This window comes from Oreochromis aureus, linkage group 12 (assembly GCF_013358895.1).
Source record: "Oreochromis aureus strain Israel breed Guangdong linkage group 12, ZZ_aureus, whole genome shotgun sequence".
Lineage (NCBI taxonomy): Eukaryota > Metazoa > Chordata > Actinopteri > Cichliformes > Cichlidae > Oreochromis > Oreochromis aureus.
Genome location: NC_052953.1, coordinates 1,076,358 through 1,093,111, shown reverse-complemented (window position 1 = coordinate 1,093,111; position 16,754 = coordinate 1,076,358). Strand labels below are relative to the sequence as shown.

At 44.3% G+C, this 16,754-nt stretch overlaps 1 protein-coding gene across 1 annotated transcript; it reads right to left on the bottom strand.

Annotated features, from left to right (window-relative positions):
* Positions 1-1,871: 1,871 nt before the first annotated feature.
* LOC116327497 (PR domain zinc finger protein 12-like) lies at positions 1,872-14,870 on the bottom strand. Its single transcript, XM_039620806.1, has 9 exons — positions 14,710-14,870; positions 14,280-14,429; positions 10,681-10,798; positions 9,983-10,277; positions 8,742-8,807; positions 8,528-8,652; positions 7,403-7,558; positions 5,353-5,467; positions 1,872-4,376 (listed from the first exon to the last, which is right to left on the bottom strand). The coding sequence occupies exons 1-9, from the start codon at positions 14,868-14,870 to the stop codon at positions 3,901-3,903; spliced, it is 1,662 nt and encodes a 553-aa protein (XP_039476740.1). The 3' UTR covers positions 1,872-3,900.
* Positions 14,871-16,754: the final 1,884 nt, after the last annotated feature.

The following is a 16,754-nucleotide window of genomic DNA, read 5'->3' as shown; positions in this document are numbered from 1 at the left end:
GAGAACTGAGCGACACAGCTGGATTTGATTAGTTATTCATTTACTCGGCTATTGGCAAACAGCTGGGGGTCGTCAATGAAACACAACCAAGGTGGAAGCTCCTCTGTTTGTTTGTATGCAGAGCTGAGTGTGTGTAACAAAGGTGAGTTTACTCAGCAGGGGTTTTTGGGTCTTACCTAACACTGGTGACTCTCAGGTTATCAGAACGCAGGCATTCACCTGTCTGCTGCCGGCTGGTCTCCTCCAGAAAACACGATCAAAGGTCATTTTGGAGAATTTTAATAAAACAGACCAACTGAGTGAGGTGTTGTTAGCGTCCACTAGAGGGCGCTGTCTTCAAAGCAACCAGAGCAAACAGCGTCTGAAGGCTGAGACTGTGCTGTGAGACCAGATCTGGGTCTCCTGGTGGTTCGAGGCCTTTCTGTCTCTGAGGAGCATCTGCACCACCAGGTGCTGCACCACCATCAGAATCCATCTAAACCAGGAGAAACACTGACCCTCGATGAACATCTTCTACAGTCCTACTTTTTGTACCTGGTTTGGGTTGCGGGTCCCTCACAGACTGTCGCTGTCCCAGGTTTGTGTTTGCGAGGAACTGTTAGTTATTTCTGGAATGAAGTTTGAGATGTTGTGTATTGTTTCTCTGCTCTGCTCGTATCTGTCTCTCCCTCAGCTCAGTCATGTCTGGGCCTCGTCTCATGTGCACTGAGTTCAGTTTGCTTCCATTATGACTGTTTGCTCCAGCTGGGCTACGGTTAGGCTGCGTTTGGGTCCTCGCTCCACACGTCACTAAACACAGTGATGTGTTTGCTGACCTCACAGTCCACTGTTGTCAGTGCTGCTAGTTTCAGTCAGTGTCCTGTTTATAAGGTTGAAACCTGCAGTCAGCTGAGACTGAAGAAGTCACCTGATGATGATGAAACGTTTCTCCCACTGAAACGTCCAGATGAACACAGACACGTCCTGACTCCAGTACATGCCCACCAGCTAAACTATGCTGCACAGGGAACTGGTCCTTCCTCCGGCTCCTCCTATCCCAGCATCCTCCTGTGTCACACCAACACTCAGCCTGTCCTCCTTCACAAACACTAGTCTCCACCCACTCCACCCTGTCTGCACTGTCATCTTCACCTCTATTTGGACCTCAGGTATTTAAACTCCTCCACCTTTCTACGTCTGTTTCTTGCATGTTCACCACCAGCTCTCCACCTGCTCCCCACTCTCACTACAGTGTCGTCTGCAAACATCAGAGTCCACAGAGACTCCTGTCTGACCTCATCTGTCAGCCTGTCCTTCACTGCAAACAACAACCTGCTCAGAGCTGATGTAATCCCACCTTCAACCCATTTTAAGGGTTTTGATAAAACACAACAGCAGTTTCATTAAAGACAACAAAAAAATTATTTTAAGGAAATTCAAACACAAAATCTCTAGCAGTGAAAAGAGGAAATAATCAAAAACCATCAGTGTAACTGACCACTTTGTAATTGTCAGTAAACAAACTTCATGCAGTGTGTGACCTTTTCCTTGTTAAAACAGCCCTCTGTGTCGGCCTCCAACCTTCCCTTCATCTCAAACGTTCTTGAAAGAGCTGTAGCTCAGGAGGTCAATCAGGTCATCTACTTATTGGACGTTGGTGGTTCGATCCGGCTGCTCCAGTCTTGGGCAAGACACGAAATTCCCAGTTGATGCCATTTTGTGTGTGTGTGTGTGTGTCGCCAAGTGCTTCCTCACTGGAGGTTATCAGATTGTTGGGTTTTCTCTGTATTATTGCAGAGTCTTTACCTTAGCTTAGCTTACAGTTGTCCTGAGGCGACTGTTGGGTGAAGATGAGATACAGTAACACTTTATTAAGAGTATATAGGCTCAAATACAGTGTCCCTTTTAGAAGTCAACATACTTCATTACCAATACATGTGCCATATATGACCTTCTACATATACATATACAGAGATAAAGTGACAATAGAATTATGTTCTGGGCATAAAGCACATCTCATGTTTATATTCACATTCTTATCTTTGACAGTACGATGCTAATTTACACAGCAGCAAAAAAAGTCTGACAGCTAGCTGTCAGTTAACAGGCTCAGTCAGTTATTTGTGTCTATTGTCATCATTCTGAGCATCATATACACAAATCAGGCCTCAGGCCTCAAAATCGTGCAGAGATAAAATTACAGTTCTCTTTTTTTTCTACCAAACATATCTGTTAGCCTGTTTAAGCCTGCTAATTAGTTAGCATCAAAGCGAAAACATTATCAGCATTAATGATGAAAAAACAGTAAAACATGCTAAATTTCAGACTCCTTTAATAATTGTTGAACTTCTTCAGAGGGATTTAATGACTTTTTAGCAGACTGATTTGTTGGTCAGTAATGTGTTTGTAGCTAACATGTTAGCATGCAGCTAATGCTGCACCAAATGTCAAAGCACAAACAAAACAAAACAAATATATTCATTAGCCCGCTAATTTGTCTTGGCAAGCTAATACATTTGTATGAAACTACCTGTCACTACCACGGTATGTTAGGCTACCATTTAAGCTAAAAATGTTTAAAACTAAAACTTTTAGAGTGAAAGTAAAATGATACTCTACATTTTAAATTTTCATTTGAGCTTTTTTTAATTAAATACATAACGTGTAAGCTAAAGTGCTAGCATGGTGGCTACTGCTGCATAACAAGGCTAAAGTGTCAATAAAGTTGCTCTGATAATAGATGAAAGTAGTCACAAAGAGTTATTTTATAATCAACTCAACATGGTACAAACTAACAGATTAGTACAGAATTAGTATTCAGGCACAACATGCAGTCCTGTGAAAAACTGAGTCCACCCCACGCTTCAGCGGTAAGTAAAACCAGCATTCATTCATGCACAGCTCTCTGAGGTCTGGACTTTGACTGGACCACTGCAGCAGATCCATTCTTGTCTTTTCCAGCCGCTCTGCTGCAGGTTTCCTGCTGTGCTTGTAATCATTGTCCTATTGACAAGCCGGTTTGGTCCAAGCTTTAGCTGTGAGACAGACGGCCTCACATGTGAATACTTTGGCATACAGAGGAGTTCATGGTCCATTCAGCGAGCCACAGTACTGACATTTGTTACGATGTGTTGGTTTGGTTTGGAAACCTAAACTGAGAAGAGGCTTTCTCTAGTAACCCTTCCTTCCAAACAAAGGGTGGACTTAGGTTTTCACAGACTGTGTTGTTGTTCATCAGATTTAAATCATTTTGAAATCAGCTAAGCAGCAGATATGTTGTTTACTTTCTTTTCACTGTGACCACACCTGGACAAACTGACCAGGTGGGCTGTCTACCAGAAACTCAGTGTTGTCCTCTGAAGAAGTCTGAGTGCTGAAAGACTTGGAGGCTGTAGCATCTTCTTCTTGTTTTCACACACATGCCATCCTTTAACAGAGAAGCTGGAGCATGCAGACCAAAGCACGGCACACGTAAGCTCACAGACACAGATTCAAACGTACGTGAAGGACCGAACACGACTCGTCATGCAACAGGAGCATGCATCTTCATGAAGCAGCACGTTCAGAACAAACTGTCCCAGTGGGTGGGGTACGGGGGCGGAGGGTCATATGTCGGATAAAACTCGTTTCCATGCACGTAACAGCGCCCCCCCACAGGAAGTGCCCCGGGTTGGGTGATGGAGCTGCTGGATGTTTGGAGGTCATTTGTTTGTTGCCAGAGGTGAGTTTAATGACGGAGCTTTGCCTTTTCTTATTGTTGCTGTTTCTGCAGAAGACGATGGCGCCCTCTGGTGGTTGGTTGGAAACATCTCTCTGTGATTGGTTGATGAGACGTGAGCAGGTTCCTGTCCTATTTCCAGCCTGAAACGTGTCCGTATGCACGTCGGTTATTTCAGCTCGTCTCCTCTCGCCGTCGCCCCATCACAGCACCATGGTGGGTATGTGGTGAACCAGCGACGCTGGGTGAGGCACGGCGGTCAGCTGGGGAGGGTGAGGAGGAGGCGGTGAGTGCGTAGAGTGCACCCCGCCTCCTCCTCCTCCCACCACCACTACACCTCCTCCTGGGGCGGCGCTGTCCCCCGTGGGGCGGTGCCTGGCGCTCTTCTGGTGCGCTCGCAAACCAGCCAGCTGCGAGTACGCCGACTGGCAGACGTGGCACTTGTAAGGGCGCTCTCCGGTGTGCAGTCGGACGTGGTTCCTCAGCGTGGACGACTGGCTGAAGCGACGGTTGCAGAAGCGGCAGACGAACGGCTTGTCCAGGGTGTGGATGCGCATGTGTGAGCGAAGGTTGCTGCGAGAGTTGAAGCCGCGGTGGCAGATAACACATCGCATGCGCCCCAGACTGGTAGAAGAGGTGGAGGTCGTGGAGGTGGAGCCTTCACAGGTGTGGAAATCATCTGCAGAGAAGAAGAAGAGCTTCAGACTGAACTCTGGGACCACCCTCTCACCTGTGGAGAGGAACCTTTCAATTCAATTCAACTTTATTTAAACAGCACCAAATCACAACAGTCGCCTCAGAGCCGTTTATGTTGTAAGGTTCTGCTGGAGGGAGTGTTTCCTTCCCACTGTCACTGTCAAGCTTCTGTCCCAACAGCACCTCTCTGATAATAATAATAATAATAACATGAAATATGTATGGAACTATATAAATATACATATATATATATATATATATATATATATATATATATATATATATATATATATATATATATATATATATATATATATATATATATATATATATATATATATATATATATATATATATATCTTATTTATATTTCCTATAATAATGATTATTAGTTCTATGAATAGCAATCCAACAATAATATAGTTGAACATATATGCATTTAATTTTTAATTTAATTTTATTATTATTATTACTACAACTTTTAAATGTGTACACTTTTATACTAATGTGTACTTTAACTGCAATATTACAATGATGTACTTATATTATACATTACAATACACACACACACACACACACACACACACACATACTTTTAATAAAACCAAATATAAAATATACATTTACTTTTTAAATGATTGTTATTCCAAACTGGTTAAAGATAAATTAAATCTACATTGTTTTTCACACACATTCATAATAATAGTAATTTTTATTTTCCAAAATAATATTTTATATCTAGCAGAACTTCATGTGTAATAATAATAACAATAATAATGATAATGATAATAATGATAACAGTGTGATGGATTAAGGCCCTTTCAATGACTCCAACACAGATTTAATAAAATATCAATGAAACAATATTTTTGCTGCTGTTTTCAGGGTTTTTGCTGGATGTTTGGCTAACTGAGCAGATTTATGAATGACCTCACTGATCAATAATCAATAATGATTACCGCTCTTGGTCTTCTTGCTCTGTTCGTCCTCTCCTCCAGGAATTCCAGGGATTCCCAGGAATGTGTTGTGAGAGTTTCCGTACCAGACGAGCAGCTCCTGGTCGGGAGGGATGGTCTGAGGAGGAAAGAGAAAAGAGGAAGAACAATAAATACTTGAATCAGCGTTTACTTTATCGTAGCAACATTACTGCGTTTCATTATCACAGTATTATTGTTTTATTGTAAAAATTTGATTCTTTCTTTCAAACTTGTCATAAATTCTGAAACATTTTCAGAATTTCTGTTTTTCTTTTTTTCAGTTCAAATCCGTTTAAATTTCAGCTGCATGTGTTTAACCTTCGAGCATCCAGAGCCGCCGGAGTGGAGGGTTACGCTCAGACAGCTGGAGGAGCCGGGTCGAAGAACGGCACCTGAAATCAGGCCGAGCTTCATCGCTCAAGGATTTATTTTAGAGAACAGATGACGGCAGCACGCTGACGCTTCCCGTGTTTCCTTCACGTGGATCTGGAGGGTGGAATGACCACCACCCTCCTGTGCCAGCGGCTGACCTCCTCTTCAGTTTAACGATCAAACAAACTTGAGTGAAGCCTTTAAAACATTTGTTCATGGACAAAAAACACATTTTACTCTGATAATGATGTAAAATTATTCTTAGTCTGAACATTAATGTGAACACTGCGTAACAACACTCTCAGTCACACTTCGTTTATCGTCTTTCGTCTCATTTTGACAAATGAATGTGAGACTTTTTAAAAACAGATCAGATGCTCAGGCGGCGCTCTCGTGTGTCGGTTTGGACAAATCTGAAGGCGAGGCGTCTCTCATTAAACTTGTCAGAATATCCACGAACAGATAATAAAACTTCATTTTCATTCTGCAATATTTGAGTTTTTCCTTATTTCTCTTCTTCACGTTGATCAGTAATGAAAGTTATTCATCGACTTTGCTCTGTGTTGCTTCTGTAACACGTCTGCAGGCATTTCTCATCTTCTCTATGTGACGTTACTGCAGAATCACAATCTCAGTACTGAACTAAATATAACAGACAGCTCTAATTATAAATGTCCCAGTATGTTACACAAATTAAACATATGCGGTTGACACTGAGCTTTTCAGACTGTGTTATTTCCTCTGCAGAGGATTTGCAGGTATTCAGGGTGAAATAATTGCAGTGTGGTTGTAGATATCCACAGCCAGGAATGATTGCATGAATGAATCTAGTGCATGTTTGTCGTGTTAATCTTTGCAGATTTTAATATTTCAGAGAACGTGTGACAGTGACAATAACTGTCTTTGTGAAGGTTATCAGCCGGGCAGCTTTCATGGTCCATTGTCACCTGAAGTAACAAAGTATTTTTACTGTGAGACTTTGGTACTTTAACTGCAGTAAGTCAAACCTTTTTATCCTGCCAGCAGAGGGCGCCACAGACCTGAGCCCAGTTTACCTCCGACTGCAGCAGAGGATGAAGGCTGATGACTTTAATGAAGTCAGCGCTCATATGGACATTAGAGGGAACCACATGGAACAATCAAGTGAGCCAGAGAGGTCGTGGTCAGGTAAGGTACACCTGTATTTGTGGTTGCCTCGTGAACACCAGGTGTTCCCAGTCGGAGCCTCTCAGGTGTGAGCGGGGAGTTTCCAGGTGAACGTTGGTGGTTGGTATCCGGGTCGATTCCACTGCTGGTTTGACTGTTTTGGTTGTTGCTGTGCTGCTTCGGTGACCTTTGTGTGCACGTTTATGGTGTAAGTTAAGAGGCGTGTAGAGTCTGTAGAGGTGTACAGTGATGTTAGGTTTCTTCACTTAAACATGGACGTCTTCCTTTATTTATTCCTTTGTTGTTCCAGCAGGCGGTTTGATAAAGGTAAAGATAAATACTTCTGAGCAGACATTAGGAGGAAAAGATCCCTGACCCATCAAGAACCTCAGCCTCCAAACCACCAACATCTCACCGTGAATGCAGGTGTACATTTACCTGGGTCACATGATGTCACACTGCAGGTGGAAGCAATGATACCTGAGAAGTTAGAAAATGACAGAGTTTCACTAACCTCCACCGCCTTGTAGAAGATGCTGCTGCCGATCTGGACCACCTCGAGGTTCTGCTCCTGCTCGTTCCTCGCACACTTGATGTATGTCATCCAGCTCCTCTGGTCCTCCTGACTCGCATCGATAAAATACCTGACTGTGCCGTCCTCATTAAACACCTGAGGAGGAAGACAGGAAGAAGAAAGTAAACCCCATTTCCAGCTAAAGTCATTAGTTTAGTGTTCTCACTAGGTGGTTATTTCAAAGACCTCATACACAGATAATAACCAAGCTTTTTGACATGCTAACCAGTGGAAATATGGCGGTACTGCATATGAGGATCAGTTAACAGTTAGTTATCATCATGCTAATCTGTTGGTTCAGTTATTTTGATTGCAAGCTAAGAATCAGCATATAAGTTTGTAAGTTAGATTAGCCATGTAACTTGTTGCAAGTAGTTGGATCGTTAATAGTAAAGCATGTTGTTGATAAACCAATTAGCTGGCTAGGTAACAATTAACTTGTTAGTTAGGTGTGAGCTAGCTAGTATGCTAAAATCAAGTCCCTAAACTTCTTAGTTAACCGGCAAACTTTAATACTGAGGTTTGTCTGTAAAGGTACAGCCAGCAGCTAGTTAACACTGGAAATAAGCCAGAAGGCTTGATGGTTAGCATTGAGTTAGCCTTCAGGTATTTATTTAGCAAGTATGTTAGCATTCAGCTAGCCACTTGTTCGCTGTGAGTTTTAAAAGTTGACTGGCTGTAGAGTTAGCGGGAAGCTTGTTACTAGTAGGTGACTAATTAAGTAGAGTGTTAAAATTGAATGAGTTAGTGTGATAGCTGATAGTAAGTCGGCAGATTTCTCAGTTAAAGGGAGAAAAGACTCGGACCCAGAATTAAGCCTTGAGGAACTCCACATGGGGGCAACACTGAACCTAAAACCTTCCTCTAACAAAGACTGTTTTTTTTTTTTTTATTTACTTACTTATTTTTAAGGAGCACAAACAGCTGCTTTGCAGTAGAGGATAAAGAAGGGTTATTTTTCATTATGAATCATAGAAAGCTGCTCTAAAAAAAATCCAAGAAAAAAGAAAGACACCAGAACATGAGAGCTGGAACAGAGCAGTCTGTCCGTGAATGTCGCCTCACCTCCCACATCAGGTTGTTGTTCTTGTACAGGTCGATGTGTTCAGGTGAGACCAGGCGTCCGGTGAAAGGACCCATCTCTGTCCCCGCTTTGATCCAGGTTTTAGAGAAAATGCCCAGACCTTCTCCTGGGACCACAGAAAACAGTAAAGAGAGGGTGTGAGTAGGTCTTTACAGAGAGACCAGCAAACCCGCAGAGGTTTACAGGTCAGCTTACCTGGGACTGAGCTCTGAGCGATGATCACCTCACTGGGTAAAACCAGACTGGACAGCTTCTGCACCTCTGGACACAAACACAGCGTGCAGATATTCATGTCAACATGTGTCACTCCTGCTTCTACAACTGGAATTCAAAAATGAAAATAGAAATGACAGAGCTGCTTCGAACTTTTTAAACACATTTTAAACTGCGTCGGAAACGCTCGGAGCGCATTTTTCTGCCGGTTTATGGATGAAAAAGTCCCCGAAAGATGAATAAGTGATGGAAGCAGCAGGAAATGTTCCCGAGAACACGTCTACAATCAGTAAAATCCCCGGGACATTATACCGGAGAGCAGAAGGAGCGCGCGGGGAGAGAAAAGCGGGAGTAACGGCGTGAAGATGAAAGCTGAGGCCGCTGTCACGGGAAAACGCGACACGTCCGTCGGAGAGTTGACCCGGAGCATCCACCCGAAGCCCGGCCGCTCCTCCTAAATTATCCCCAACGAACTTCACCCAGAACGGAAACGAATTTCACAATAAAATCACATTAAAATGAAAAAGAAGTGAGCGCGCGACAGCGAGAAACGGGCCGCGGCTCGCGCTTTGAGAGATCACGGACGTGATTACCGATCAGCAGCATCAGTCAGCAGCTGTTTGTTCATTAACAAATCATTTAAAGAATTTGATCAAATCTGATCAGTTATTGATGAGGATAATTAGCAACAAACAAACAAGAATCAATATTTTAAATTCATATTTAAACAGTTTGACAGATTTATTTTAAATACGAGTTTAAAGGTTAAATTAAATCTTTTTTCTGTTTCATTAAAGATTTTTATCTTTTTCGTTTTAGGCTCCAAAATTAAAATTTAGGCGACACTTGTGTAAATATTTACAAATATTTACAAATATTTGTAAATATAGAGAATAAATAAAAAGGGTAAAAATTAAAAAAACACAAATCAAACTGTGGAAAACCGACGGATTAAAATGTGATTTAAAAAGAGGAAGAAATGTGATCAATTATTATTGTTGTTGTTATTATTAATAACAGTATTATAGTAGTATAAGTATTATTATATTTTGTGTGTTTGTTTTTTTGTTTTTTGTGTTGTGTGATGTGTGGACATACAGCTAATTAATTTGCCATTGGGGACAATAAAGTTACCACTGACATTTATTATTATTATTATTATTATTATTATTATTATTATTATTATTATTATTATCATTGTTATTATGCTTGTTGTCACTGACCTCCGGAGAAGGACTGCGCGAGCACCTCGGCGGTGAACGCGGTCTTGGGGCTCGCGCTCGGGGCGGTGCGGTCCTCGTGCTGCAGGTGATGCTGGTGCGGGTGGTGCTGCTGCTCGCCCAGCACGTGCCTCCAGCGGCCGTACAGGAAGCTGTGCAGGATGTCCGAGGTGATGATGTCCGCGAGGGACAGCGGAGGCTTGAAGCCCGGCTTCAGGCCCAGAGAGGAGCCGGGGAGCACGGAGCCCATGGCGGGGAGAGCCGAGAGGAGAGCCGGGGTCAGGGAGGAGTCCTCCCACTGAACAAAGTTTATAAAAAACACCCAGAACAGAGTCAAAAAGTCCTGTTTAACACCGACCGAGGAGCGAGGAGGAGACAGGAGCAGAGGAGAGGAGAGGAGAGGAGAGGAGAGGAGAGAGGAGCAGCTTGTGTGTCTCAGTCAGAGGTGAAGTTAAAATCCTGAGAGGAGCAGGAGCAAAGCGGGCGCGGGCCGTGTGGGGGGGTCTTTATATGGAGCTCCATCACCTCCTTCTCCTCCTCTAACAGAGGGAGGGGGGAATCCTGCACGCGCTGTTATTGGCTCCGTTTACAGCTCGGCTCGTGACACCGACACTCCACCGGGACTTAATGACAACAGCCCCCCCACCACCACCACCACCCCCGCCTCTCCCCGGGAGGGAGGAGCGGCGCAGGGCCTATACTGGGCCGGGGCCCCGCGGAGGTCCAAGCCCACAGCCGGGAGAGGTGTGATCAGGGCAGGTGTTCACGCATGCATAGGTCAGCTTCCTGGTGCGTGTTTCAGAGCTCACCTGCTCCGGCCTGAAGGCAGGGTTGGTAGTTTGATTTCAGCCCGCAGGTCAGGCTCATGGGCAGGCTCTCAAACAGCTGATCATTAAAAACAAAAACAGGAAATATTTCAGCGTTCCCAACCACGTCACAAAACTGGGCGGAGACTAAAAAGGATTAAAAAAATCAAATCCATCAATCAAATATGAGAAAAATGATCCTAAAATCAGACTGAGACCCGCCCACAGCTCAGAAACTGTTACTGATGATAAACTGATATGATTGATACATTGTTATCATTTTAATCAAGCTGACACAATAAATGCAGATGAATGTAAAATGTGTCATGTTTGTGTTTGACATTCAATCAAACACAAACATGATTTTTTCTGTTTAACAGGTTTGAAAATGAAGCGCAGGAATGTGTGTGTGTGTGTGTGTGTGTGTGTGTGTGTGTGTGTTTGGGGGGGCTGAGTGACAGAGCAGAAAAACTGATTAGAGGACAACAGCTGCTTTCTTCATCACCTCCTCCTCCTCCCGCTGTCTCTCAACAGGATTATGATTCTCTCGCTCACTCTGATCTGTATTTATGAGCTTTTAAACATTTATTGTCCTCACACACACACACACACACACACACACACACACACACACAGCGTCATGAAGTGTGTATGTGTCTGATGTTAATATTTGTGCTTATTTGAATGTAAATATAAAGTCTGGCATCAATCTGCTCCGGGACTCCTCCGGCGGCCTCGGCCCCGGCTCTCTCACGCCGCGCGCTCCCGGAGCAGAGCAGGGCTTTGCTGACGGGGACGCGCATGTATTGAAGCGGACACGCTTTAATGAGCTTCTCCGACAAAAAGGCCCGTGAGCGTGCCCGGTGTTCTCGAGCCTTTATCCCGCTCTTCACGGCCAATCAGGATCCACTTTAGGCGGGAAGTCAGGGGCCGGGGGGCGGCAGGTGACTGGCACGCGTGAAGACAAGAGGGGGAGGCGGGGAGGAGGTGAAAGGAGAGGTGAGGAGGAGGTGGTGGGAACGCGCACAAATGGCGCACTGATATTGTTCCGCTAACGTGATTAAGCAGCGCTGCGGCCTCATTAGTATTCATGCGGCGCGCAGACGGAGCCGCAAATAATCCGCGTTTAAAAGCGCGTTAATGAGCTCAGCTGCGCGAGACACCCCCCTCCCCCAGCCTCTTCATCACCACCATCATCATCCTCCTCTGCTGTCAGAGGTCAGTCGTGATCATTTTTCTGACCTGTTAAATTCAGTTTTCAGGAGACGAACCTGAGCCCTGCTGCGTGAGACTGTAAATAAAAGATGGAGTTAACCGTGATCTTCCGAGGCTGTTGTCTCCGCCCTCCTCTCACAGATGACCACACAGAACCACCCCAATCGGAGGTCGGTCCAAGTTCGGCTCAACGTGTCAGCGTGTTTCAGTGTTCCACACGTGGCGCTGCTCAGGTTCTGGTTCAGGTTTGTTGTAAGTTAGAAAGTGTAACTTGAGCTCTGTCAGGTGTGTTCAGGTTGTAATAGAGTACATCTGCTGCACACTTACGTTTCTAAGACGAACCGATGCTTAGAAATGTTTCTGCTCCGCGTGGTCATGTGACCCGGGGTGCTGAGGCAGAGCGTCTCCTCGATCCTTATTTCTTCACCGTTTTCGAGGTTTCAAGACAAATTTTAACACATTTCATTGTTCTGGCCTCACGCTCCTTCAACCTGGTTTCAAGAAGAGGTCAAAGTTCAGCAGAGCGCTGCGAGCACAATTCAAACATGAGTCAAGTCAAGTCAAGTCATCTTTATTTATATAGCACATTTAAAAGACATCAAGTGTCGGCCAAAGTGCTGAACAGAGGGATAATATAATAAAAGAATTAAAATAGAAAGAAAACATTTTAAAAAAGAATTGTAAGACATGTAAGAGTATATAGCACATAATGTACATGCAAATATGCACATACATATACAAAAACTGTACGCATTCACACACAAGCACACATATGTGAACAGAACGTATATACACATACGACACCATCCAATAAGATAAGAGACCAAATAGACAGAATAAAAAAGGATATCAAGGAGATCCCAAAGCCTTGGAAAATAAGTAGGTTTTGAGATTCGATTTAAAGACTTCCAAGGATGAAGAGAGTTTTATGAAGGGGGGAAGACTATTCCAGAGTCTCGGGGCGGCAATGGAGAAAGCCCTGTCACCTCTAGATTTGAGCTGGGAGCGTGGAACTGATAAAACCACCTGACTGGAGGAGCGCAGAGATCGAGTGGGTAAGTGCAGGCTAAGAAGATCTGAAATGTGACCTGGAGCCAAACCATGGAGAGCTTTAAAAACAAATAGTAAAACCTTAAAATCGATTCTATGTTTAACTGGTAGCCAATGTAGAGATGCGAGTACTGGAGTAATGTTCTCTCTCTTTCTGGTACCCGTCAGGAGCCTTGCAGCTGCATTTTGAACAAGTTGCAGGCGTGACAGGCTTGAGTGACAAATGCCTAAATAGAGAGAGTTACAATAGTCAAGACGTGACGATATGAAAGCATGGATAACAGTTTCCAGGTCTTTAGATGACAGGATATTTTTGAGTTTAGAAATGCTCCTGAGTTGGAAAAAAACTGCCATGAACGACTGAATTTATTTGCTTGTCCAGCTTGAGTGGAATCAAAAATGAAACCAAGATTTTTTACATGGGGATGTACATTAGCTGATAATGGGCCCAAGTTGTTTCTTATCAGACTAATAGAGTCCTGCTTACCAAAGATTATAATATCGGTTTTGTCATGATTTAGTTTGAGAAGGTTCAGAGAGATCCAGCAATGTATGTCGCTAAGACACTCTGAGACTTTCTGCAGTGTACTATCAGCACCTGGTTTTAGAGAGAGGTAGAACTGTGTATCGTCTGCATAAGAGTGATAGGAGATCTGGTGTTTCTGAAAAATGGAGCCTAATGGGAGCATGTATAAGGAGAATAAGACCGGGCCCAGAATAGAGCCTTGAGGTATTCCACAAGTGAGTCTAGCTGGGGAAGAGTATTTGTTACCCAGCATCACAGAATATGTTCTGCTCTCTAAGTAAGAGGCAAACCATTTTAGAGCAGAGCCTTGAATGCCGACACATGTCTGACCGAGGTTCAGTGCAGAACAACGCCTCCGAGTGCTGCGGACACGCTGTGGAACAACCAGGTGAGCATCTGTGTGACGTCACTCACATCAGGTGCACATCTGGTCTGCAGCTGTTCAGTAACAGAGGACGATGACATCGCTCACTGTGTATCCAGTCTGTGACATCACTCATATGTATGTTCTCATTATTATTATTATTCTATGTTATCATCACTGAAGTTACAGTTTAACTTTGGTGCCAACGACAGTAAATGTCAGTCTGTCATCCAGCTGTTTGGGCTGATGTGTGTGCAGGGAGGGGTGGGGGGGTACAGACATGGAGGTACGTGTTAAAGACAAGTCATGTTTCCTTTGGAAGGATGTTCACCTGCTCACATCAAAGCTTTTTCCTTCATTTCAAACTCAAAAGATGAAGCAGCAACTGCAGGAGCGTCCACAAACTTGTGGTCTGGACTGTCCTCCGGAGCAAACAAAGCCTGGATGATGAACGAGGCGTCACGCTGCTCTGTAACCTCGGCTCTTTGCCTTAGGAAGGGTTAATATTCATTGTAATGTTCTGTCATATCAGCGGGACAAACATCGACCGCAGGACTGAAACCACACGAGTGCAGGCTTTTAGAGCAGCGCATTAATGAACACTGAGTCACGCGTCCACATACTTCTGCCCCCTGCAGCGAGGCTGACAGACAGATTATTGCCCTGCTGGTCTCCGAGCTTCGGGGAAAAGGTTTGGACTGAATCCAGATCACCATTACTTTAATGTTTAATCAGGCCCGCCACAGACTCAGGGTTCATCTGTACTTACCGAGCTGCTTCCTGTACTTTACGACCGCCGACACTCTCCTCTGCACCGCAGCACACACTCACACCGGTCCAGCTGTCTCTGTAAGGACCCGCGGCGATATAATGCGACATCAGGACTGTGGCGCCGACCCTGAGCTGGATTCTACCGTGAGCGCGAAACATGTTCAAATACTTAGTCGGCCCTGTGCAGGTGTCTGAGGACGGGACAAAAACCTTCCATAAAATCATCAAGCGATAAGGAAACGTCCTCATTCTTCAATAAGTTAACAGAGAATTGATAGCTGCCAGTTTCATACTGAATAATTACTGAAGTGCTGCACTCAGTGACTGCAGGGTCCCCTGAGGACGCTAATGACACCACGGTCCCCACAAAGGCAGATATACGAGTACACCTACACTGGCAGTAATAACAGAGCTCTCACTTCCTTTCCCTCCATCTTCAACACTTTAAACATTTCTCACTCTGTTCAGCGCAGTGGGAACAAACGCCTGTCGGTCAGCTTCAGGTTTACAAAAATAACACCGTCTCGTCACGGTCATCGTGAAACAGACGCCATCTCTGAAACTTGTTGCTCCTGTAGGAGGCCGTGTTGGGGCGGGGCTTTAACTCTGCTCAGGTGCCCGGCGCCTCGAGCTGCAGACCTGATGGATCGCCGTTATTGATCCCCGGAGATCTGCAGGCGTGTGATTACAGTAATGCCCTAATGATGGATGACATCAGGCCGTCACTCAGACCATCTGTCTGCGCTCCGGGAACATGAATAAATGATAACTCCCACTTTTCATGTCAGAGGAGCTGCTGTGTATTTTTGAGGACCAACTCCACACCAGAATCTAATTCAGAATCTAACAGATGAACAGAAAAATGTCTGAAGTCGGAGCTGCAGCTTTGACCCAAGATGTCCCAGCTTTCCTCAGATGGCTTCAAGAATCTTCCCGGGTCTTCACAAACATCCGGCTGAAACTTTAAATGTTGCAGGTTCTGAAGGTACACCTCTGTGACAAACATGCTTTAACTTGAAGTTTAAAATCCACCTGAAAGATTTGGAAGAACCTGTGAAAACCTGGTGCGGTTGGCTGAGGCACAGACCGCAGAGGGAGCGCTTTATATTCTCTGAACTGGCTCCACAATGGTTCTCACTTTCAAATGTGAAGACTCGGGGCAATTCTGATTGGATGATTCCAGCACAGGAACAAGTTTTAAGGTCAGTAAGAGTAAACCTTAAATCAGTTTCCTGATAGCAGACACATCGGTGCCACGTTTGGCATTTATGGCTCAGATATGGCAAACGTGGTGTCGTTCAGAGTTCAGCCTAGCGTGGGTCAGAGGAAGCTGTTTCTATGGAAACGATGAGTTTGGTTGTGTTGATGCACGCTCAGTCAACCAGGTAAGGAAATCCCAAAAGGTTGATTCTGTTCATCTGGATGTTTTCAGTGGGAGAAATGTTTCATCATCAGCAGGTGACTCCTTCAGTGTCAGCTGACTGCAGGTTTCAACCTTATAAACAGGACATTTGTACAATGACTGACACCAGCAGCTCTGACTAACAATGTGCTGGGAGGTCAGTTTATCATCATTAATATGCAAATTCTTATGACCACTGATCAATGTCCATGAGAACCATTCACACAGAGCTGGGGAGCGGCTGCAGCATTGTTCATCAGTGCTGCATGTTTCAGTCATTGTGCAGATGTTCTGTTTGTAAGGTTGAACCCTGCAGTCAGCTGAGACTGAAGAAAACGTCCAGATGAACAGAATCAAGTTTTTTGGATGGTTTGCTGCTTGTTTACAGGCTGCTGTGGGAACCAGTCAATAAGTCTCTCTCAGCACTGCTGTTTGAGTTGGATCCACATTTAAGGGAACTGATGAAATGATTGGATCACCAAAGGTCTTAGCTCAACGCTTCCTACACCGCGACGGTTAGCATAACTGTAACCGCGACTTCAGAAACATTAAAAACAAAGATCTGCAAACAACTTTAGAGTCACGACACTTGGAAAAAGACATTTAAGAACTTCGAAAGTTTGCATGGTTTGGAAGCTTTT

Coding starts and splice junctions, on each gene's coding strand:
- LOC116327497 (XM_039620806.1), bottom strand. CDS start 14,870: ATGTTTCGCGCTCACGGTAGAATCCAGCTCAGGGTCGGCGCCACAGTC. Junction 14,430..14,709: donor AAAGTACAGGAAGCAGCTCG/GTAAGTACAGAT, acceptor ACCCTTCCTAAG/GCAAAGAGCCGAGGTTACAG. Junction 7,559..8,527: donor ACAACAACCTGATGTGGGAG/GTGAGGCGACAT, acceptor CTTCCTCCTCAG/GTGTTTAATGAGGACGGCAC.